This window comes from Lagenorhynchus albirostris, chromosome 4 (genome assembly GCF_949774975.1).
Source record: "Lagenorhynchus albirostris chromosome 4, mLagAlb1.1, whole genome shotgun sequence".
Taxonomy (NCBI): domain Eukaryota; kingdom Metazoa; phylum Chordata; class Mammalia; order Artiodactyla; family Delphinidae; genus Lagenorhynchus; species Lagenorhynchus albirostris.
The window spans coordinates 50747718-50773971 of NC_083098.1; the positions used below are offsets into that span (position 1 = coordinate 50747718).

Genomic DNA, 26254 nt, shown 5'->3' on the forward strand with positions numbered 1-26254 from the left:
CGCTCAGCAAATGTTACTGAGCACCTATTACTACCAAGTGCTGCAAAGCACTGGGAATACAGTAATGAAAGACAGACATGGTGGTCTCTCCCTCTAGACAAATTAGTGTAATGAGGGAGACAAAATGAAAACAATACTATCACATATATGATTAATTAATTAATAGTAATTGTGGCAAATCCTATATGAGAAGTTATAGAAGGTAGACTATTTGTGAGTATGTTTCTTCCTGGACAACTTCCCCCGATACATGGTGTACTCCCACCGTACTTCCTCTCCAGCTGTACATACAGTCTCTCAGGGACCAATGACATCACCAAAATGACACATATGTTCCTAAGGAAATAGTAAGTCTTTAAAGATGGTAAAGTATGCATGACCATCTTAACCTTTAAGAACCTTAAATGAAAATACTATGTCCATCTCATTCAATGTTGATCTACCTATACAATGAGCTGTGATCTCTTCACATTTCTGGGACCAGGGGTCACATAAAATAAAGTGTAGTCTGCATTTGGCTGAAAGAGAAAACAGAATGCTACACCTGAATTCTACTCTATATAGTTACTCACACAGAATTTTAAGATGAAAGTAAGAATCAAAGGAACTCTTCTAGTCGCAGCTGACTACACAATTATACGCACAGGGATGGAACTTCAGAGCTATAAAATACGCATGATGTTAGAGAGGATGCAACCCAGTATGACCCTCATTTGATAGTATAGAAAACACAAGCTCAGGAAGACTACATGACTATATAACTTGCCCAAAGTTAAACAGCTAGTTAGCAGCAAAGCCAAGACTAAACCAAAATCTCCCCAACACTCAACTCATGCTGCACCAGTATAATTTTCACTCTGTTTTTTTTCTATTAGAAAGAAGGAAAAGAAAGAATGAAATGGAGATACTGGTACAAGTTTTCACTTTGAGAGCCTTCTTTCGGAGAATGTTTTATGAACTGAAAGTATACTTTATGAAGGACTTTTAATATCCAGGTTATTGGTGCTGAGAGGGGAATAAGAGACAATTACTATATCATGGAAAGTGGCCCCAAAAGAATAAAGAGTGAAGAGCTTCAAGTGGCAGCCTCAGAGATGGAGGAGCAGAAATGAGTTATTGCCCACTTCTGTATTCCCAGTACCTAAAACAGTGCCTGATGTGTACCATGCATTCAGAACAGAGTTGTTGAATTTAACTGATCTGAATTAAATGACTATAAAAGGCATATGTTAACATTATTTTGTTTGTGAAAGTCAAATGCATTGAATCCCCATATAATGATGACAATGAGAGACCAATAACTGTATTATATCAACGTCTTTATGGTACACAATTTTTATATGTTATAGAAGATTTAGTGTGGCATATATAACTAAATATACATGCAGAAAGACAGAAAGAAAAGCTCTTATTGCGAGATTAATGAAACTTTAGATATTTGTGCAGTGCTTAACAATTTACAAAGCATTTCCATATATATACCTGTATGTATGTATATAAATATCCATGATATAATTCAGTATCTAGTAGAACCTTATATTTACATATTATATATCTTATATCACATACATATATATTATATGTAATAGACATTATTATCCACTATTTGTTGATGATGAAATCAAAGTTCTGAGAAACTGTTATGCAGCCGGCAGGTGACAAAAGTCTGAAATAGAACTCAGGTCTCTAACACTTCCAATTCAAGTGAACCTTCTACTCGCTTTCACTGGATGTTTAAAAGATGACAGGTTTTCACCTGGAATAACGGCAAGTTTGTGTGTAACAGTCATTGTCTTTGCAACCTCCCTCCTAACAGGGAATGGGTAATATAAGTCAGACATGGTTTCACAAGATACTTTGGCATGTGGAGACCGTGAACACATATCACTAGGCTATCATGTTTAGGTGCTGGAGTTTCTCTCTTTTAAATATTTTACTATTGAATAGCATACAAACGGAGATTTACTTCTAATTCCTTATAAAGGTTAAAATTATAACAATGCAGATCAATGACTTCAGCAGTGAAATAAAGGGTGTCCTGCATCCATGTCAATGTCAAAGTCGAAAAAGAATCCTTTTACTCTTTAACCCAGCCAACCTCATGCTCATCAATCATCTGGGCTAGAGAAAGGAGCTCACAGACAAGAATCCTGCCCTGCCCTTGTTTCCCCATGTCAGTCCTACACAGTCAGCTATGGCTCACCTCGCTGTCTCCTTCCACTCCATCTCCTGTCCATCCACGGCCAGCAGCTCATCCAGTTCCGTGAAGAGCTGAGGGGGTGCTGGACTGTCATCCTCCTCGCCCAAGATGAATCGGATGCGTTCTGCGGCAGGAGAGACTGCAGAAGTGAAAATACTGTGGTTAAACATTGGCTGGACAACCCTGAGGAAAGTGTAACTCCGAGCTCTTCCTCCGTCCCCAAAGCTGATGGGCTTCCCTTCCACATTTTCAGTGGACATCTTCCTTGCTGAGCCTTCCTTGTTCCCAATCTAAAGACAAACAGGAATCCAAGGCCTTCTCTAGTCCTTTAGTTCTGAACTGTGTCTCAGCTCTCCACCACTCTCCAGAAGGACAGTGCTCCAGTTCTGTGTGGCGACTGGCAAAGAACCTTTAGCCTTCTGATGAGCTCAGGTCCAACCACATGACCTTCCCTCCTTCCCCACTGATGACCCACCCAAAAGTATAAGACAGAAACCAGCTTGAGCCAATCGCTTTTTCTACAACAGTGGGAGGGGGCAACAGAGCACCCCAATGCTGGGTTTCCCCCAGGCCCCCGCCTCCCAGCCACCCTCCCTCTGTCCAATGCCCAAAGCAGCCCACGCCCTCGCAGGTTCCTCACTGCCCATAACTGCCTAACTGCAAAGCTGATGAAGGAATATTTAACAAGATGGAGCCTCTTCTTTACATAAGGGCAGTACCCAAAAATGTTTAGTCACACTTCAGTGCACTTGAAAAACAAGCCCAAGTAAAATATTGTACACACGAGGGGAAAAAAATTTCCAACACACTCAAGCACATAATTGAATGCCCTACTAGCTCCTTTTGACCCCATCTCCTAAAAATCATGTAATGAAAAATTAACTAGAATTTCCCCCAGGTTGTGGGCTATTTTCTCTTTCTTTAAAAAAAATGGAAAGCATTTGGAAACTGATGGCTATATTACAAAACTAAGGCCCACAGATACTCCTTATAATCCCTGGGTAACCAAGAATATACATGTAACTGCAGTCCGAGTACACAGATTTATTCATATGCAGAACTTTGAAGAAATATATGTACTCAACCTAAAAAAACAAAAAACTTCCTACCATCTGAAAACCACTATAATCAGGACAGAATAAAATTCTGTAGATGAAAATATATTTACTACAAATAAACCCATGAAAAAATATTCAACCTACCTAGTAATCAATACTAACTATTAAAATAAAATATATGTTCTACCTATAAAATGGCAAAAACTGGGCTTCCCTGGTGGCACAGAGTTGAGAGTCCGTCTGCCGATGCAGGGGACACGGGTTTGCGCCCCGGTCCAGGAAGATCCCACGTGCCGCGGAGCGGCTGGGCCCGTGAGCCATGGCCGCTGAGCCTGCGTGTCCGGAGCCTGTGCTCCGCAAAGGGAGAGGCCACAACAGTGAGAGGCCTGCGTACCGCAAAACAACAACAACAAAAAAAATGGCAAAAACTTTAAAGAATGATCACCTCAATGTTGGCAAGGGTTTAGGACACATGTACCAGCACCTTCCAATTTATGTCGCTGGTAGGAGCCTAAATGCGAACATCTCTCTGAAAAGGTATGGAAATGTTTTTAAAGTGTATCTATCCTGTGAGTCAGCAATTCTACCACTAGCAAGATGTTCATTCTAAACACATAACAGTTGTTATCACAAAGTCATAACTACAGAGGTGACCACTACAGCATAGTTTATAATTGAGAGAAACAGAAAAAGCTTAAATGTCCAAAAAGGAGGATTGGTTAAATAAACTATATTACAACCATTCAATCAAATACCACACAGTCATAAAACATGAAGATGAGATTATTGTTTTTTGACATATATATCATATAATATTAATTGAAAAAAATAAAATTACAAAATCATATGCATAAAGCAATCCCATTTTGGTAAAGAAAAAATTACACATATATCCATAAAATAGTCTGGAAATGAGAGAGCCCTCATTTTGCATGGTTCTAATGAGTGTGAATTTCAGCTACCACAGTTTGGTTAAAGAACACTAGTCCCCCAACAACACAGTTCAAATTTCAGCTGGATGGTAAATTAACTGTGAGTAATTGCATAAAATACAATTACTGTATTTTATGTACTGTATTTTACGTATATGTACATAACATATATGCATCATGATCGTGACCAATCATAGTGCTCCTTTCGAAGTCTGCCAGTGATTGGTCACTACACATTTGTTATCCAGTTCATGCACAGACAGCAAAGTGTGTAGCTGTGCTGCCTTCTTGTCTTCCAATGATAAATTCATATGACATGAATAATCAAAAGAGGGAGCTAGCCAACAAAGATGACAGTACAGCACAGAAACAAAAAGTACTAACACTGGAAGTGAAATCTATGTCAAATACGAATGGAGTTACAGAAGACCTAGCTGATTATGGGAATGTAGATAATGCTGCCATTCCCCATTTGAGAGACTCTAGATGTACAGTCAGAGGAACTTAGTGAAGGCGAACTCATTAACATCAATAGTAAGGCAAGTGGTTGTAACAGGATGCTAACGATGTCCCAGAGGGAGTGATGCTGGCAAAAATCTTTCATGTTACAGGAACCCTCAGAGACATTCCCTAACACAGAAAGCGCAAACGATAAAATGTTGGAAGCTGATCCAGACTTAGAGAGGAGAATGACAATTGCTCGGGGCATAGAAAAGATGCTCACTCCATTTCATGAATTGTACTGTAGGAAAAAGGCAAACTACTTCCGATAAGATTTTACAAAGAAATCAATCACTTTAATCTCAATGTTTCTAATGTTTTAAATTAGCAAATGCTAAATAAATAACTAGTTTTACTATTTTTTTCACTTCCCTATACCTTTATAGCCAACAGTAAGAGAGATTTTAATGATTTGGCAAATTTTTTTAAAGGTCAAAGAACAATAATAACTCTTCCCATTGATCATTAGGATTGTTTTGTATAATTTCAGCTTGCATAGTCATTTTTATGGTCCTGCGCTACAGTGTAAAGCAAGGACTGTCTGTATACATACCTTTTAAATGTTATGCAGTTTGTTTCTAGGACTTCTATTTTCTTCCTTTCACTTTCCTATCAATTTTAAAACGTGCACAACTCATTCATGTATCCATTCAGCAATATTTATTGAGTACTGTCTATGTTCTAAATAGGCTCTGCTTCAGGCTTTGAAGATAAAGCAAAGAACCTGACAAAAAGGTCCCTATTCTTACTGAGTTTAAGTGCTAGGAGGGAAAACAAACATTAACTAATTAATTAATTACTTAAGTGAATAAATTAGTACATAAACCAATAAACAAGAAAAATATCTGCAAACTGTTTTGTGTTCACAGAACATTAAAAGAAGGTAACCGAATACATATTAATATAAGATACAATATGTTTTACTTTTGTAATTAGAAAAAAAGCTTTGAAATTTCTTAAATCTCTGGGAGAAAAAAATCTAAAGTTCCAGGACTTTTGTGTAAAAACATTTGCAATGCCTTTCCAATCAAGAAATGGGATGTGGGCTTCCCTGGTGGCGCAGTGGTTGAGAGTCCGCCTACCGAGGCAGGGGACACGGGTTTGTGCCCCGGTCCGGGAGGATCTCACATGCCGCGGAGCAGCTGGGCCCGTGAGCCATGGCCGCTGAGCCTGTACGTCCGGAGCCTGTGCTCCGCAACGGGAGAGGCCACAATGGTGAGAGGCCCACATACCAAAAAAAAAAAAAGAAATGGGATGTGTAATTATTTTAGAGGATCAGAGAGGGCATGAAAGAAATGATATGAGGGTAAGAAATGACTGGCAGAATTTAGAATCTGGACACTACTCCTAACAAGTAGAGTGTTCACACTACTAGAAATGTAGTTATTCAGCAGAGTGGTTCTGAAACTGACAGTCACAAATTTAACTGACTTGTCATCAACATTCAACATCAAAGATCCCTGAGATAGAATTAGCTTTTAGAAGGGAAAAGTCTATGTTTAGAGAATCAACTTTTTGTCGCTTTCTAAAAGATATGATGTGGGTTTGTCCCCATCTCTAACAGAGAAGAATACATGTCTCTCCTGCTTAAAGAACAGATTCTCCTGCACACTACACACATCTTTGCTGAGCTCTAATCCACAGAGCATTACTCTGTGGTCTGGTGCTCTCAAGTTAGGGAAATACAACTCACTGCTTATCAGACAGCAACTCAGCTGTGACTTCTGTAAAGTGGAATGGAAGAAGGATGTAACGTTGTTACCTCCAGGTCTTCCTCTCCAGGTCCCATATCTAAGCACCTTTCATAAGTTGTCTTATTTATTAAATACAGTCTCTGAGCAACCAATATAACAATCCCTTTGGGATAAAATTCCAAAATTGTGTATCAAAAATGAGCTTTCTACTCTAGTTTCCTTGCTCAGTTGCTCCCCTAATCAGAAGGAAGCTTCCCCAGGAATCAGAAATAAGAGGTCACAGCAATTGTATTGTCAATATCAACATGTGGGAGGGGCATCCTCTATGGCCAGCAAATACCCTCCCCAATTTCTAACACCATTCTTAACACAAAGATATGCAGAGTGAGAGTCTACCCAATGAAGTACATCAGGAATTCGTTTTTTTCCATAACTTTTGATCAGATCAAGAAATGAGCTAGGGCTTCCCTGGTGGTGCAGTGGTTGAGAGTCCGCCTGCCGATGCAGGGGACACGGGTTCGTGCACTGGTCCGGGAGGATCCCGCGTGCCACAGGGCTGGGCCCGTGAGCCATGGCCTCTGGGCCTGCGCGTTCAGAGCCTGTGCTCCACAACGGGAGAGGCCATAACAGTGAGAGGCCCACGTACCACAAAAAAAAAAAAAGAAAAGAAATGAGCTAAATACAAGACACAGTATTGCATTGAGACTCTGGAGCCAAACTGGGTTTGAATCCAAACTCTGCTGCTTATTTGCTGTGTGATCTGAGAAAAGCTAGTTAACCTCTCTGTGTTTCAAGTTCCCCACCTGAAAAATGGGATGATGATGATCACCATAGTAGCTAAAATACAAGGTTTAAGTTCATTAGAAAATTGTTGACCCTTACTAGCAAAACCTGCCTAACTTCTAAGAAAGAAAGCTCTCACAGATATTAGCCTTGACAACCCTTATAGGTTGAAAATATATAAGGTAAGAAAGAAAATAGCCAAAAGTTCTGCATGTTTTACTTCAGTGAATTAAGTGGCTTCAGCAATGAGAACACAAAGGTGTGTGTTTTAGGAAACAGCCAATGAAAGAACAAGGGGAAAATAAAGAAACCCCTTCCGCCTCACTTTAATACTGGGGGAGGGAGGGCAGGTGGGGGACAAAAACATCAGAAAATTAACTTGCTTTACGGATGAATAGATTATGATTCTAAGTAATACCTAATCTAGTTTCATCATAAAAGAGAACCTGGAGAAAATAATGAGACAGGGTGACAGAGAGGAAAGAAAGGAGAGAGAGAAACTCTCAAATTCATCCAATCACCTTTGTCGGAACAGAAGGCCCCTAGATCAAAGTGAAGTTTTAATGTCTCTAATCTGCCTTGATTTTTTTCCTTTTTTATTCTGCCCTCTGGTTAAAATGTGTTTTGGCTTTTTTGAGTAGCTCTAGAATTTCCTGGAGGGTCCTATATCAACATGGTTTCTCTGACCCAGGTCCAACTGTTAGCTGACCACGTGATGGTCTGCAGGGCTTGGGGACACCCAGTGCTCCCAAACCCCCATTGCCAACAAGAAGAAAGCAAATGTAGGGCAGGGATGCTGTCCACACTTACTGCTGCCACCAGCTACTGCAGCAGACATCACTTCCACACCCACACTCTATCTCCTGTGGAGCTTGAACTTGGCCTCTGCACTTGCCTCTCATGTAATTCTGGCCTCAATCTGTGCATTCAACCTTTTCTCCCACAGTAACCCAGAAGTGTCTTGTGACGAAATATACCTGCTCATTTTCAGATCTGTTCCTTTTTCCAGTCTAGAATATTCTTTTCTTTCCTCTCTAACTGATTCAACTTCTAAGGCCCAGATGGAGAGTCTATCTTTTCCAATAACCTATACTAACCATTCCCAGAGACATAAATCTCTCCTTTATTCAAACCATAACAACACTTTATGTCTGAATTACTCATTTAGGCACTAACAAATATACAGCTTGCTCATTAGTCCCTAAACTTTTGTAGATGCACCTTCTCTCTCCAACTAGGTCACCAAGGCCCTGAAAGACAGGGTCTGTATTTTATGCACCCTCCTTAAAGACCAACACAGTAGTGTGCACCTAACAGTCACTTTGAGTATTAATGAATTAGACATGACTAAATAAAACTTGGACATTTTCAAATACACAAACTCACAACCGCTTGCTTGCAAAAAGCAGCTTACATTAAGAACTCTGAAATGGAAAATAAGTTTGGAAAACTGTCCTTATTCTACTCTTCCCCTTAATCCATCTTTGCATGAGCTGCACCAAAATATAGTCGCCATTCCCTGTACAGAAAGTCACAAATAAAAGAATGAATATTTCCGGTGAGCTATTTTCCTCTGCTAGATGCAATATCCTCCTACCTTGAGAGACCACAACATTTAATGTGCACATCTATTAAGACATTTAATGTCCACTGCTTGGTGTGTTATTCATTGCTGTACTTTGTCTTTGCAGCTTTTCATGCCTTACCTAAACTGCTCTTGGCACCTATCTTGGGCACAGTGAAGTTATACAAAAGAGAATGGATGGAAAAATGAGTAAAAGAATGAATGAAACAATGAATAATATATATTCTGCCCCAGTTCCTCACAAGCTATCGTTCTATGCTTCTATCCTCTACCTCTTTTTAACCACAACTAGGAAAATGGCATGATGTAACAAAATGAAAGCCCTGGAGGCTTAGCAATATTTGAAGTATAGTTCCTACACTCTCATTTGATAACTTAATTAATATTTATTAGTTTTTATTGCATGCAATACACTATGGTATTTGTTGAAATGACACAAAATGTTTTTTAAGATAAGATCTCTGTCCTCAAGGAACTTAAAGCTGGAAGATAACACATAATAATGGGAAAAAAATGCTATCAATAAAAATGTAACACTCAATAACTAACATTTTTGAATTGTTACACTGTACTAGGCATTGTGTTTAGTACTTTCCATTTACATCATTTATTATACACAAGCCTGTGAAATATCCTCTACTATTATTCTCTTGTATTACTCTCACATTACAGATAGGGAAACTGAGTATTAAGAGGCTAAGAGACTTCCCAACTAGTAAGTGATATGACCTCAAACCCACTTGTGTTACTTCCAAGCCCATTTCTTGGCCACCACACTCTAATGGATGATCTCACTTTTCAAAATGGTCAGATTTCCATATGAACAGTACAGACAGTAAATGTACTGGATGTCAGAAGAGGCAGAAATCATAATGGCATATGAAATAGTCCTAAAGTAAATTAATTTAACATTTGGTTCATTATCCACTGAAAGGCAACTTGCGAACATGCCCTTTTATTTTTGGTCTGCGAAGCATCCCAATGTGGTCACCCTGCAGGCTACCCAAGAAAAAAAATTTTAATAGAAATAATGATCATAACGAACATTCATACTGTGCATGACAAGCTTACATGCAAATTCCCTTCTGTGGGTTAAGTGAGGACTTCTGGATTTTGTATTTTCTCCTTGTCAAAGTCCACCATCTGGTAAAGTCTTAGATCTCAAACCAAAGTATAAAAAGAAATAACTATTTGTTTCTTTAAGTTATTAATGTGCTATCACCAACTGGTTTACACAGTTATCATTTTAAGTATTCATTTCTCTTCTTCATTCTGAGATAAAAGTTTGTAGGTAGATACCATGGTTGTTAAAACTTCCACAATTTATCTGATTATTAGGCCATCGTAGTACTCTATAAATGCACTTAAATGTATATATAAAATCCTCAAACTTCTTTTCCCATTCATAACTATAAGAAATGATAACTAGCTAAATGAATAAATCTCCATATACATATAAATCTTTAACGTACATACACATTTTAGTGGCATCTGTTACTCCTGCCCACCTAGCAACCCTAACCTCTTTTTCTGATAACAGCATCCCATTTTCCTTTGGAGAACCATCTTTATCCTTGTAAGTCCACCAAGGCTGAATTACCCCCTGTGACACAGGCCTGGACAATGAGAATATCACAACTCTTGGCCACAGCAATTAATTTTCGAGTGGACACTTCATCTAATCCAGGCCAATCAAAATGAAAAATCATCAGCTTTTTGTTGGAACTTCCAGGAAATAAATCTTCACTTTATGCTAAGATGATAAGATGGTAATAAAATCTTTGAGCGCAGTTGGTCACCTTGCAACCCTAAGGGAAAAGCCTGCCTGGGAATAAGAAACTCAGAACCAAGACAGAAACAGGCTCCTGATGCCATCATTTAAGCACCTAGGTCCAGCCATGCCTGAAGTCAGTAATTTTTCAATGCTATGTAAGGATTCCCTTCTAGCTAAAAGTAATGAGGCAATTTTTCTCGTCACTTACAACCAAAGATTTACGATATAGACATCTATGATTCCATTTGAATGGGTTAGTGTAGAACTAACTTATATTAGCCATCCACATATCAGCATCTTCAAAATAATTGCATTGAAGAACCTGTTTTTATGGAATCCAACTTTTAGTGGAGTAATCTGTACGAGTTCACCTAGAGTTTCTCCATGCCCTAATCTACCTCATAGATTACTTCAACATATCCAGAAAATGACTGCTGACTTACATGCTGGCAGGCTCTAGACAGGTAAATTAGATGGTTACTTTTTCTGTTTCAAGTTAGCTAAGAAATTGAAACAGCCAAATAGCATTCATTTAGATGGATAATTTTTAAAAATACTTAGGTATCCATGTATTAATAAGCTCCCACACATGAAAAGCTGTCAATTATCACAATTATCCTTAATATGACATGAAATTATTATGCAGCCTTAAAGAGTCAACAGTGCAAAGACCCTAGATTTCAGAATACTACCAAGCAATCTTACTTAGGGGCAGAGTAAGCTCAATTTCAGCCAACAAGAGATGATAAAAACTGGAGTTCGCTGAGATATTTTTGGAAAATACCTGTGTCTTAGGCTTTCATCTTCAAAATGTTGGGAAAAAAATTTACCTACAATTTACATTACAAAAATGTTATCAGAACTCAAGTCATATTTACAAGATTATTCAGAATTCTTTAGAACAAAAAGGTGGTAGCCCTTACGTTCCCCAATTTACTCTTTCTCCTTCATAATTTCTGCTAACACAGTGGGTTGGAAAAATTAAAACTAGGCTTTTCAGTGGTGTTAATACATGTACTTAAAATGCTGCTAAGCCATTCACAAAGAAGTAGTCCCAGTGATGGTCTACCAGTCAAATAAATTTTATCTATGAAACTTCAGGGCACACCATATTGAAACATTGGCTCAAAGACTTTTGGGTCTGCTGATGCTTTTTATTAATCATTCCAATTATATTAATTATATTATTAATATTATTCCAATATTTCAAGAATCTCTATCAGGAAGACTTAAAATTCTAATCAGTCATTTTGGGGTTTAGCAGCCTCAGTAGGGACCTAAAGTAAGTAACTATTACAGACTGCATTGTGTCCCTGGCAAAATTCATGTTGAAACTCTAAGCCCTAATGTGATGATATTTAGAGATGGAGCCTTTGGGAAATAACTGCGTATAGATGAGGTTATGAGAGTGGGCCCTTCATAATGTGATTAGTGCCCTTATAAGAAGAGACACCAGAGAGTTTGCTTCCTCTTTCTCTCTACCATGTGAGGACACAGGGAGAAGGCTGCCATGGAACTGGGCCCTGACCAGGGAACCTAATCAACTGGTACTTTGATCTTGACTTCTCAGCCTCCATAACTGTGATAAATAATTTCCTATTGTTTAAGCTACATAGTCTATGATATTTTGTTACAGCAGCCTGAGCTAATACAGTAACTAAACTAACTAATGGTGAAACTAAACTTTTTGACTTTTTTTTCTGGATTTTTCTCATCACCATATCATTTTCCCTACTTCATTTAATCCAAGTTTGCATGATATTCATGAGCCCTTGGGGGGGGGATGGGCTCATAAAACAGTAATAACCCAATTTCACTGACATTGCTCTAGTTGCATATCATGTGACTGCACCCCACTGATAAATCTACCTCCCAAGTATTTTCCGGGTCCCCAAGGGATGTTTCACACTTATCCTTTTGGCTCCAGCCCCACTGTTGCTGCCCTCTGTCTGCAAAATCACCTGCAAAGGGTACCACATTTTAGACACTGTCACTAGGGCCCAGCATGGCAATGCCACTACCCTGCCAAGGAAGTCAGCTTCCAAAGTTCCCAAGGAGGCAATATCCAAGGTGCCAAAGCAACACAGTAGTGAAAAAAAAAAAGCAGGTGACCAAGAAGTCTGGTGGAATATCATAACAGATAATGTGGATTTTGATGAGTCAGTACATTGTTCAGAGTGTTGTTTGGCCCCTGCTTGAGTCTTAAGTTATGTCTTTTGACATCTACCACATGCCAGAGAATTTACAGAAGAAAAATGATTCAAGTAAGGAAGAGAAATTCCTACAACTATGTCTATTCACTCAAATTTAACCACCAGGGTGTATCTGCCTTGTTACAAGGTACCTAACACCTTACATATCTGGATAAGCATTAACTTTTGGTTCTTATTTTTAACTCCCTTCTAGTCGTTTGTTCAGATCAAATTCCTTTCCCCAAAGAAACAGCTTTATCCTGACCTTTCCTTCAGTGAATCAATAAATTCTGTTTTGTTTATTCCAGTTATAATTGGGTTTCTTACACTTGCAACCAAAGGCTAATTTATATAATATATATATTAAAAAAAAACAGAACCAAATGTTAACAATTACTATCCCTAAATGATGGAATTATTGATTATTCTTGTTTTCCTCATTTTGCTTACGTGTAATTTCCAAATTTTCTAAAATTAACATTAATGTCATTATTATAAGGAAAACAAACCTATTAAGGTATTTTTAATTGCTAACTTGAGGACAGTCATGCCAAATTAGTGCCAGACACTTCCCTACCATACTTGAAACTACAGAATCTCAATTATCTTTCTCAACAAATGTCCAAAACAAGCATAACCCTCATGCATTTGCCTTAACGGCTGTCTAGGGATTCAAACAGACAGTTCTGAACCATGTAACAGGACTGGCCATGGTTCTGAAAGGCACACGGGCCTAAAAATAACTCCACAGGCACAGAACAATGGAGACAGGGTGAGGGGCTTTCCATGCAAGTGGCATGGAAAAGTAAGATGCTTTCTATAAAGAGGAACTCACCCTTTAATTAAGATGGTGAAAAATATGGCCACCAGCAAGCTCTTCCTAAAAGACTGAAAAGTTCCTAATGCATGTCACAGTTCCCATTTCCATTTTCCTTTAATTTCTCACTCCCTACTTCACTTCTCTTTGCTCTGCCAGAGCTGTCCATGATAAGGGTTATATGATGAATCACTCTGCTTAAGAGTGAATACATCAGCATTTTCTCCAGGCTCAACTCAGAACAATTATCAGCACAATTTATACCCTAAGGTTTCCAAAGTCAGACTCAATTCTCATCAACATTAGGAAGTCTTCCCGATTCCCAAAATAAACTCTACAGACTTGCTGGAGTGCAACTCTTTTCTATACAAAGTAGCTAAATTTACCACTCCAATATTAGTGTCACAACCACCATGCTAATGCTGCCATTAGATGCCTCCACGTACAAAAGGAGGCATCCTCCTTTCTGTAGACTGTCGTTCAAAATGTCTAGGAATATAAAAGCACCAAGCCTTAGAGAATCTTTAGGACTCCATCCCCACATGGCCAAAATATTCTACCCATCTTTCCTGGATAGCAATATTGAGAAATGTGATTCAAAACATAATCCCGTTAAAAAGGGAGCATGGGGAATAGAGACATCAAGGAAACGTTACATAGGTGCTGATTTTTTCTAAAGAAAAAAAAAGTCACATTCCCCACAGATATATCACTGCTCTAAAGATTTTGATAGAACTCTGAACGTAATACAGAAATGTCAGCAAGATTCTACAGTAAGCTTTTCCGCCTTAAGTCTGCTCTGAGTTGAAGATCCAAAATTAGTGGCAGTGATCCCCCACTTCTCTGAAGCTTAATTACATTCTCGGCAAAGAAAAATATATATAGCAGGTCCTCCAACACTACCAATTTGACATTAATAGTTTCACTGTTCTCAGACAACATGATGCTTCATTTGCCTTGTTTTATCTACCCAGAAGGCTCTGCATTATTGAAACCAACCAGCAACATATGTCCCCTGGCCAGCAAAGACCTCAAAACCAGGCCAGAATCTTAAAGACCACTTGTAAAGCCTGAGAAATGGCACATGGATAACAAGAGTCTAATTAATATAAACAATAAGTTTTCATGCTGTTTCACTAAGTACCTTCCCAAATTATCAAGAGCATTTAAAAAATGCTAAATCCATTTTCAGTAACAAATAAAATGAAATCAGCTAAGTTTTTAGAACCATATTTTAGAAGAGAGGAGCATCATTTGTTACAGAAATAGACTTCCTTCTAGCTTATCCATACAGCTAAACCACACAAAGCTGATAGAAAACATAGATCAGACTGTGCATGTGGGCTGGTTAGGGACTTTGATTTCATTAAAGTCTGCTATGAACAATCTATGTATTTCACAGAGTATTATCAACAAACGTAAGGAAGTCACCCTTTTCAACACAATATGTTTTCACTATAAACTTTCCATGCAACATTTCTTTATCCCTTATATAAAAAGCGTATTTACAAGACTTCAAGTCATCTGGAGATAACCTCAGTTCATTAGAGGGAAGTAAATGAGCACCACTTCAGAAGTCATTATTAACAGCTTCCTGTTCAGAAAGAACAGGCAGAGAAAGTATTTAGTCACTTCTAAGGCTTGTGGTGATGTGTAAGGCATGGCTATTCCTTAATTGGCTGCAGAATTTCCAATTAATTAAATATCAATCACAAAATTTAGAGTTCCCTTGCCTTCTCAGATGGTCACCTTTTCTTTAGATCCATCACGGGTCAGTTTAAGCTGGTTTAGAAATACTTTTGTCAAAATCTGTCTTTCCTAGAACTATGTTCATAAAATGCTTTAGTAACTTCATAAAGTAGAGATTACGCATTCACCAGAAAATTGTCCAAATTCCTCTGTCACCTTCCTTATGTGGAGGGGCAGAAAAGAGCCGTGGGATATCTGGGATTCAGATATAGAGGGATATATAAAGAATGAGACAGGGAACTCCTAATAAGACAACAGAAGGTGCTCTGGGTATGAAAAATGAGACAAACCAAAATCTCTAAGAGGAAGCCAAGATCAAATGCCAAAGCCAGCAAATATAAACAGCAAACCTAAAGGAACCAGAAGGAAGAATCAAGATCAAGTTACCAAGTTAAGAGTGAAAAGCTAGGGTAAACTGAGATAAAAGCAACCCAATGGGATATGTAGGTGAGTCAGTAGGTCAAGGCAAATAGTAAATATAAATACTCAAGTTGTCTAATAATGTGAAAATGAACTAAAGAAGTATTATTGTTTTAGGGGCTATGATGAGAGGGGGGGATTGTTCTCAATGCATTTTAAGGAGGACTTACATAAGATACTTAAAGACCCTCCAAGGGGTTTCCCTGGTGGCGCAGTGGTTGAGAGTCCGCCTGCTGATGCAGGGGACGCGGGTTTGTGCCCCAGTCCGGGAAGATCCCACATGCCGCAGAGCGGCTGGGCCCGTGAGCCATGGCCGCTGAGCCTGTGCGTCCGGGGCCTGTGCTCCGCGGCGGGAGAGGCCACGACGGTGAGAGGCCCACATACCGCAAAACAACAAACAAACAAAAAAAAAACCTTACCATTTGGGGCTTCCCTGGTGGCGCAGTGGTTGAGAGTCCACCTGCCGATGCAGGGGACGCGGGTTCATGCCCCGGTCCGGGAAGATCCCACATGCCGCGGAGCGGCTGGGCCCGTGAGCTATGGCCACTGAGCCTGCGCGTCCGGAGCCTGTGCTCCGCAACGGGAGAGGCCACAGCAGTGAGAGGCCCGCGTACCGCAAAAAAAAAAAAAAAAAAGACCCTCCAAACCTTGCAGATATGTTGGCAAATTCCCCCCACGTGATCAATGAAGTGTTTACAGGAGCTCGTTCTCACTTCAGGGGAAACAGGTCTTTCTGACTTAGGAAGCATTCATTGTTCAGATGGAGTTCTGCACATGCCCTCCTGTCTAGTGATAGCCAGGGAATTTACTTCTCGAAACAACACAACCCTGAGTAAACAATAATCATGGGTGGAGTGATGGAATCAGAATTGTAAGTCCTAGATCCCGTGCTCAGCTCCAATCCCAAATGAGCAAATCCCCCTTCACCCTCTGGCTCAGGTTCCCCACCTGGTTGACATATAATAACAACAGGAAAAAGGAAGAAATTACAAGACACATCCATGGATGATGGAATTGAATTTTACTCTTCTGCCTTACAAAATCTATTCAGAAATACAAGACAGTGCTATTAGATTCAATGATCTACTAACGTGCTGTTCATTCTGTCATTTTTGATCTCATCTTTCATTTGAGAAACAATACCTATCAACAAATTTTCAAATGCAAAGACTAAAAAAACTGTATTTGGCATTCTTGGAGGGAAAAACTAGTAATCCTTAGCAACATTCTCACCCTTTATTTACCCTGCTTTTCAATCAAAGATGTGTAGTGAGCAGTCACTAGGAGTATTTAAAAACCAGCGATAAAGAAGTTATAAAATGAATGAAGATATTTACTCTTCCTTTTTCAATGAATTTATCATCAATTGTGGCAACAAAAATAAACCTCAGTGAAAATGACCTAAAGACGTAAAGGCACATAACCAACTCCAGAGACCTAAGTGAGCAGGAAACATTTAAGAGAATTTTTAAAACTGAAACTTCACTGGAAGAAGAATAAAGCACGTGAATAAGGATGACGGATTCCAAACACAGAAAGGGAAAGGCATGCATGATGGTTCACAGATTAACAAAAATACACGGTAAAAGGAAGTAAGCTATGCACAAGGGTGACTTACTGAAATGAATGTGGAAATTCTGTATAGAACACATGTTTTGATGTACAGGTCCTACTGACAATCAGCTACTTTTTCTCTTCGAGTAGTGTCTGTCGTCAAAGCAAATACACATCAGCAACCCAAGAGATAACAAAAGTTAGACAACATTGGTTATTTCTGAGCTGCACCCAAAACACGTACACATGAAGATTATTATACCCTTAGGTATACCCACTCAGTCTCTACTCTTGTCTAATAGAGATTTTAGGAAGTGTGATTCTCTACTACAGTAGAACAAAACTCATGTTTTGTTACCATGTTCCTTTAAAAAGTCTTACTTTTTCGAAACAAGAGCCCAAACAATTTTACAGATTCCATTGTTGGTTTACCTAAAAATAAATTACAGTTATTAAATACACTCTGAATTTTTGCCTTATATACTCAAAGAAAAACTGGCCAATGCCCAGTTCTTACAATGTTATATTCATCTAATCCTACTTTAAACCACACCCCAAAATGCCATCTAATAGTTACTTGTGATCCCAGCTAAATAAATCCCCTAAACAGCATTCTGAAAGTCAGTTTCTAATCATTTTTCCTGGCTACTAATATAAAATAATAAAATATTAATATTTAGGTCTATTTGGACATTAAATTGGTGGCTACTAAATTTTCTCCTACAGAGCAATTCATCTGAGTCATACGGATGGCTATGTCCAAGAATTCACTTCAGAAACATCAACTGCAACTAAAATTTTTTCTGAAATGTTTGTATGGTATGTCCTGCCATGAATGACAGTCGGTTCATTTGTCTATGAAATTAGTATGCTCTGAGTCCAAAAAAAAATTTACTCTTCCACATGCTGAAATCAAGCTCACTTCAGAAATGAGTTTCTCTTCTCTCTTGAATCTATTACTATTTTAAGTGATCAAAGACTTTGAGAACAATAACTTGGCTTACAATTCATTTGGGATAAAATCGCATGTAAGCAAACTGGGCTACACACCCACTGCAGTCTTTTCTTCCAAAATTTATACTTGTATTTTCCAGAATCACAAGATTTCACTCTTCCTCTGTCAAGTGATCACCACTTGCAAGCCTCTTCAAAAGAGAGTTACTAATATGGGGTGTTTTGAAGAGTCTTCAGCTTGCTTTCCATTTTTTCCAGCCAAGCAGTATAAACTGTAATATTTGCATTAGTTAGGGTACCTGATTGGAAATATTACTTAATAAGAACATCCATCAGTAAATAGCACAAACTAGGATGATATTATCTCTTTTAAGAACACTCCTATAACCTAAGTATTATTATCTCTATATTCATAAATGAAACGTGTTCAAGGAGGTTACATACATTACTCAGATCACAAATCTAGTAATGGAGGAATCTAAGCTTTAGAATGCAGTTATGTGGATTTGGCTGACTATAAAGTCTGTACTTATTTTATTATAGTGTGTTTCCCCCTTCATTTCCATTTCTACTGTGTTTCTTAACACAGGGTACCCCTTCGAGAGCCCATGAACCATATCTCAAAAACATATCTGGCCACTGACTGAACTTTTTGAAAGTGAGTCATGTTAAAATCTTGATAATAACAATGTTTATTTTTCTCTTTTTAAGTAACCAAGCACTATATATTACCAAATGCCTTCCAATGAGTGCTAAACTTTTGTTACACTAAGCTTGGGATTGAGCCATTATTCCTTTACTTTTCAACAAGCCATCCATTCTATTGCTTTTAATTTATTTTCCTCTGATTATAAATGACTTTAAGAGCTGTCTAAATTCATTCCAGAGCTCAAACTACATAGCCTATAAACTTGTCAGTTTTAACTTTGGGGGTTACAGATCTGTTTGAGAATTAGATGAAATGTGTACAAACACATACAAGCAGAGTTTTGTAAAAAATAAATGCAGTTGCTTTGAAAAGTAATCTTCTTCAAACTCATCAAACAACTTTCAAAAAATATAAAGAAGACATTCATGCCAGGGAATAAACTAACCTCCTAGGGATGCATGTGCCTAACTTCCAGTGATGGGTGTACCCTGGAAAAAAAGAATAAAATTAACTAACAGCACAGACACACACACTCATAAAATCTTAGCGGATTAAAAAAAAACAAAAAACAGTATCCCATAAAAATTAGCCAAGGACCGTTACAATCTTTAAGCCTAACTGTCGGGGTCAATTAGTGCTTATAATAATTCAGTACATTAACTGAAAAAGTACCTTTCCATTTTACAGCTCTGTCTAGAGAACTTTAAAAACACACGTGATCTGTGTTTTAAAATGGCCTGTACCGGGCTTCCCTGGTGGCACAGCGGTTGAGAGTCCGCCCGTCGATTCAGGGGACACGGGTTCGTGCCCCGGTCGGGGAAGATCCCACGTGCCGCGGAGCGGCTGGGCCCGTGAGCCATGGCCACTGAGCCTGCGCGTCCGGAGCCTGTGCTCCGCAACGGAAGAGGCCACAGCAGTGAGAGGCCGGCGTACCACAAAAAAAAAAAAAAAAAAAAAAAAAAGGCCTGTACCACCATGGTGACCAGCCGACCACTCTGCTTTATGGACTCATTTCCCTAATCTCCACTACGGTGAAATATGTCAGACAGATGTTTCAAGGCGCATCTCTAACCAACATATTCAGGTCCAATTAAAAACATCTGCAGATCTACATTACAAATGCTTTCAAAGAGAATTATTCGCTACAGTCCAGAAATGTTAGAGGGAGGATTTTCTTCTCTACTTCAAGTGCAGCAACTCTTGTTTCAAAAGTCAGACTGCTGGCGAATTAATTGAAGCCCAGTGGATGACATTCTGTCAAAACAATCTGCAAACGTTTATTTTGCTGCCACAGTTCAGCTGAAACCAGTTCCTACTGCGATACTGACACTGCTATAATGTTGATTCATTCTTTTGTGTCTTCAAAAATTAATAACCGTAACATTTGTTTTTTAAATGGTTTGCAATTGCCAACAATATGCTACCTCCAACTGGCTCTAAATAAAGCAGTTCATAATTTAACTTGTTCTCAAAAGCAGGAAGGCATCTCTCTCTGAAACTCTGGGTCCTAACTGGTTTCTCATGCAACAAAGTGAACCTAAAGATCCTACCACTGTCCTTTATGCCCAAGAAGTGGTGAGAGAGAACTTCAGAGCCATCAGCAAAGAAGTCAAAAAAGACTTTAAAATGTGCACTTTCAGTTGAAAATTTCTGTGTTACGATCATTAAATTGTCCATGTTACAAACCAATCCTCTCATCTAATGTGCGTGTTCTTCAAAACTTTAATCAGAGGGGATAACTGAAGTAGCCACCCAGCCTCAATATATCTCCGTAAATCTCTATGCTCTGTCTTTAAATTTTAAAGAGTCTCATGAATTTTGCACTTAAAATTAATGAATTTATGTTTATTTTATTATAAAAATATTTCTTTCCAAATATCCAAGTAAAAGTAATGCCTTCAGGTAAATATATATTTATCCTGTGTTCCGTACCACTCTATCTCAGGAGCAGGTGCAGCCCAGTCTGAGAAGGAAGTTTTCTCTGTGTCCATTGAAGAAGGTCTAAGTCAATGTCAGCACATGGCTCTGCAATGGCTCGACACCCATCCAGGTGACTATGACCAACTCTCAACCATTCTTTTCAGTTCCTCGTCATAACCAAACTGACTATGATAAAGTAATATAATGACTGTCCGAAATGTCTTGTCTATTTTTGTTTTCCCAGGAAACGCAACTCAAGTCCAAGTCCTTATACACCTCAAAACACTTACTTGCCTTCTCAACCTTGATGAGGTGTGATTTTGGACAGGTCAGCTCTGCCTAAATCTATGGTATTTGCATGAGTTTTAGGTTTGATGCTGTTGGACATAGACGAGGGAGAAAAACAAAGAATTCCATGGGAAAGGGAGGAACCGAGAAAGTCAGCCAAATTTCCAGTCTCTCAAGATTCAGATAGTCATTGTTTGGCTTGATGATTTTATAAATTCCAAGAAAATCAAACATACTATTATTTAATATGTTTGGCTTATTCAATCTCCCTTCAACAGCATGGATAACTAACGGTTGACCATGAATGTGCAAAGTAGCTGTAGTCTATGATCGTATCAGGCAGGCTATTGATTCATTCACATTCGTAAGTTTCTATATACTCATATGTATACTATATACATGTAATGAGTATACTCATCTATATACACTATAGTACTCTGAGTGGGCTCACATCCCACAAGGGGGAAAGACCCACATGTAAACAGATAATTACAGTAATTGTGTTAAGAGCTTTTGATTTATTCATTCATCCAACTGACACATTAAACACCTAGTGTGTATTGAGCCCCTAGTGGGCACTATGCTAGGGGCTCTAACAGAATAATGTCGTTTGTTTTCCTTAAAGCATTTTGGAAGCCTACAGTTCAGTGTAGCTAGAGCACAGAGCATGAAAATGTGGTAAGAGAAGAAAGAGGAGAGTATAAAAATAGTATGAGATAAGCTGTGAATGGCCCTACATACTTTGATAAGGCATTTAGACTTTATCCTCTAGTACCAATAGGGAAGTATTGAGGGCCTCAAGCAGGGAGTGGTAAAACCAGCTGTGTGTTTTAGAAAGTTGTTTAGGGCAGTGCCATAGTTGGTGGGAAGGAGGGTAGCCAGCTGTTCTTACCACAATGAATATACCTATAACGCTGTGATAGGAGTTGTGGACACCTATTCAAGTTCACTAATTTCTGCATCTCAGCATCTTTGTTTTCTTAGCTGCACACACCTTGAGAATGCAGCTGCTGCTTCTGCTTGCTTCTAACAATTTAATGACCTGTGGTTAGGCTACCCTGATTCAAAACTGTACTCAGCATTTCTTTTGCCAATCTGTTCATAAACGCACCACTTCCACGTATCAGACAACATCTGATAAGCTTACCTTATTTTCATCCATACTCTTCACCCATGTAAAAAACCTAAACTAACTTGTGGCAAACCGAGACAACAGTTCCTGCTGTAGTCAAATAATGGTGGTGTGGCTTCCAATGTCAATGGCTTAGGAAGGTGATCCAAAACTCAGACTTCCATTCTCTCAGCTACTCTCACTCTACATTAACCACTATTAACCCTTGGTAACCAATTACACTTGAAGTATCTTTAAGTGCTTTTTCCGATGGTTGAAAGCAAAAATCTAAAGCAGGCTTTTAGCCAAGACAATACCTGAGTTCTGTTTTCCAAACAGGCCTGATCATCAGATTCACCTGAGGTGATTAAAAACACAGATTACAGGGTTTCCAAGTCTCAGTAGGTCTGAACAGAGGGGTGAACCAGCAATCTGTATTTTTAATAGATCTCCTGGGTGAGCTTATGAATTAGGCTGGTTGATGAATCCCAGATCAAAGCTACCTTAATGAGTTCCTTATAATTAAAGCAGCATTACGCACATATTTTTCTCTTAAGTACTTTAATGAAACTTATGCAATCACTTTAAGTAATTGCCACCGATTTAATGTTTACTGAAACAGTTTACAACTAATTCCCATGCCATTTTCTAAACGCTTCAGGCTTACTTGGCTTTCCTACTGCACATTAAAGAGTTTGTTAACTATTAATAAACAGTGAAGAGAAATCAGAATCTGGAGGTCATTTCAACAGTTAAAGGGGCCGCCAAGAAGCATGATTTGTAATTAGCAAAGCACATGTGAGATCCTTGTGGCATTAACCAGGTTCTTATGATCAGGGCTTTAAAGCAAGAGCAGCCCACGAATAAACAACTCACTTCCTAAAATAAGTCACTTTCTCTTTTTTTCCCTATCAATCAAAAAACATACAGGAATATTAACAAATTGAAGGAGAAAAACCATATGATCATCTCAATAGATGCAGGGAAAGCTTTTGACAAAATTCAACACCCATTTATGATAAAAAACCTGCAGAAAGTAGGCATAGAGGGAACTTTCCTCAACATAATAAAGGCCATATATGACAAACACACAGCCAACATCATCCTCAATGGTGAAAAACTGAAAGCATTCCCACTAAGATCAGGAACAAGACAAGGCTGCCCACTCTCACCACTCTTATTCAACATAGTTTTGGAAGTTTTAGCTACAGCAATCAGAGAAGAAAAAGAAATAAAAGGAATCCAAATTGGAAAAGAAGAAGTAAAGCTGTCACTGTTTGCAGCTGACATGAAACTATACATAGAGAATCCTAAAGAAGCTACCAGAAAACTACTAGAGCTAATCAATGAATTTGGTAGTTGCAGGATACAAAATTAATGCACAGAAATCTCTGGCATTCCTATACACTAATGATGAAAAATCTGAAACTGAAATCAAGAAAACACTCCCATTTACCATTGCAACAAAAAGAATAAAATATCTAGGAATAAACCTACCTAAGGAGACAAAAGACCTGTATGCAGAAAATTATAAGATATTGATGAAAGAAATTAAAGATGATACAAATAGATGGAGAGATATACCATGTTCTTGGATTGGAAGAATCAACATTGTGAAAATGACTCTACTACCCAAAGCAATCTACAGATTGAATGCAATCCCTATCAAACTACCACTGGCATTTTTCACAGAACAAAAAATTTCACAATTTGTATGGAAACACAAAAGACCCTGAATAGCCAAAGCAATCTTGAGAACGAAAAACGGAGCTGGAGGAATCAGGCTCCCTGACTTCAGACTATACTACAAAGCTACAGTAATCAAGACAGTATGGTACTGGCACAAAAACAGAAAGATAGATCAATGGAACAGGATAGAAAACCCAGAGATAAACCCATGCACATATGGTCACCTTATCTTTGATAAAGGAGGCAGGAATGTACAGTGGAGAAAGGACAGCCTCTTCAATAAGTGGTGCTGGGAAAACTGGACAGGTACATGTAAAAGTATGAGATTAGATCACTCCCTAACACCATACACAAAAATAAGCTCAATATGGATTAAAGACCTAAATGTAACACCAGAAGGTATCAAACTCTTAGAGGAAAACATAGGCAGAACACTCTATGACATAAATCACAGCAAGACCCTTTTTGACCCACCTCCTAGACAAATGGAAATAAAAACAAAAATAAACAAATGGGACCTCATGAAACTTCAAAGCTTTTACACAGCAAAGGAAACCATAAACAAGACCAAAAGACAACCCTCAGAATGGGAGAAAATATTTGCAAATGAAGCAACTGACAAAGGATTAATTTCTGAAATTTACAAGCAGCTCATGAAGCTCAATAACAAAAAAACAAACAATCCAATCCAAAAATGGGCAGAAGACCTAAATAGACATTTCTCCAAAGAAGATATATAGACTGCCAACAAACACATGAAAGAATGCTCAACATCATTAATCATTAGAGAAAGGCAAATCAAAACTACAATGAGATATCATCTCACACCAGTCAGAATGGCCATCATCAAAAAATCTAGAAACAATAAATGCTGGAGAGGGTGTGGAGAAAAGGGAACACTCCTGCACTGCTGGTAGGAATGTGAATTGGTACAGCCACTATGGAGAACAGTATGGAGGTTCCTCAAAAAACTACAAATAGAACTACCATATGACCCAGCAATCCCACTCCTGGGCATATACCCTGAGAAAACCATAATTCAAAAAGAGTCATGTACCAAAATGTTCATTGCAGCTCTATTTACAATAGCCCAGAGATGGAAACAACCTAAGTGCCCATCATCGGATGAATGGATAAAGAAGATGTGGCACATATATACAATGGAATATTACTCAGCCATAAAAAGAAACGAAATTGAGCTATTTGTAACGAGGTGGATAGACCTAGAGTCTGTCATACAGAGTGAAGTAAGTCAGAAAGAGAAAGACAAATACCATATGCTAACACATATATATGGAATTTAAGAAGAAAAAATGTCATGAAGAACCTAGGGGTAAGACAGGAATAAAGACACAGACCTACTGGAGAACGGACTTGAGGATATTGGGAGGGGGAAGGGTGAGCTGTGACAAAGCGAGAGAGAGGCATGGACATATATACACTACCAAACGTAAGGTAGATAGCTAGTGGGAAGCAGCCGTGTAGCACAGGGAGATCAGCTCGGTGCTTTGTGACGACCTAGAGGGGTGGGATAGGGAGGGTGGGAGGGAGGGATACGCAAGAGGGAAGAGATATGGGAACATGTATATGTATAACTGATTCACTTTGTTATAAAGCAGAAACTAACACACCATTGTAAAGCAATTATACCCCAATAAAGATGCTTAAAAAAAAAAAACCATACAGGAAAGTACTATTTTTGCTGGTCACAATGAGTATTTGTGAGGAGACATTAGAGATAAATGAACTCAGGGCAAAGATATGTGTAAACAAAACACAGAAAATTGCTAATGGCTAGTAAGTGATTACTATTCTTTCTTTTGTGGGGGGGAATTATCAGACCAGGAATTTATTTACTTTAACATCTTTATTGGAGTATAATTGCTTTACAGTGTCATGTTAGTTTCTGCTGTATAACAAAGTGAATCAGCTATATGCATACATATATCCCCATATCCCCTCCCTCTTGCGTCTCCCTCCCACCCTCCCTATCCCACCCCTCTAGGTCATCACAAAGCACCGAGCTGATCTCCCTGTGCTATGCAGCTGCTTCCCAGTAGCTAGCTATTTTACATTTGGTAGTGTATATATGTCAGTGCTACTCTCTCACTTCATCCCAGCTTACCCTTCCCCCCACCCCATGTCCTCAAGCCCATTCTCTACGTCTGTGTCTTTATTAATGTCCTGCCCCTAATAGCCAAAGCAATCTTGAGAAAGAAAAACAGAGCTGGAGGAATCAGGCTCCCTGACTTCAGACTATACTACAAAGCTACAGTAAGCAAACCAGTATGGTACTGATAAAGGAGGCAAGAATATACAATGGAGAAAAGACTGCCTCTTCAATAAGTGGTGCTGGGAAAACTGGACAGCTACATGTAAAAGAA

The 26254-nt window shown here is 38.7% G+C and overlaps 1 protein-coding gene across 1 annotated transcript in view; it reads right to left on the reverse strand.

Moving 5' to 3' along the window:
- SLC4A4 (solute carrier family 4 member 4) overlaps positions 1 to 26254 on the reverse strand; it is a 347265-nt gene that overhangs the window by 204135 nt on the left and 116876 nt on the right. The window contains exon 4 of the mRNA XM_060148054.1: positions 2204 to 2339. Within this exon, the coding sequence (XP_060004037.1) occupies positions 2204 to 2339 (136 nt within the window). The remainder of the gene's footprint in view (positions 1 to 2203; positions 2340 to 26254) is intronic.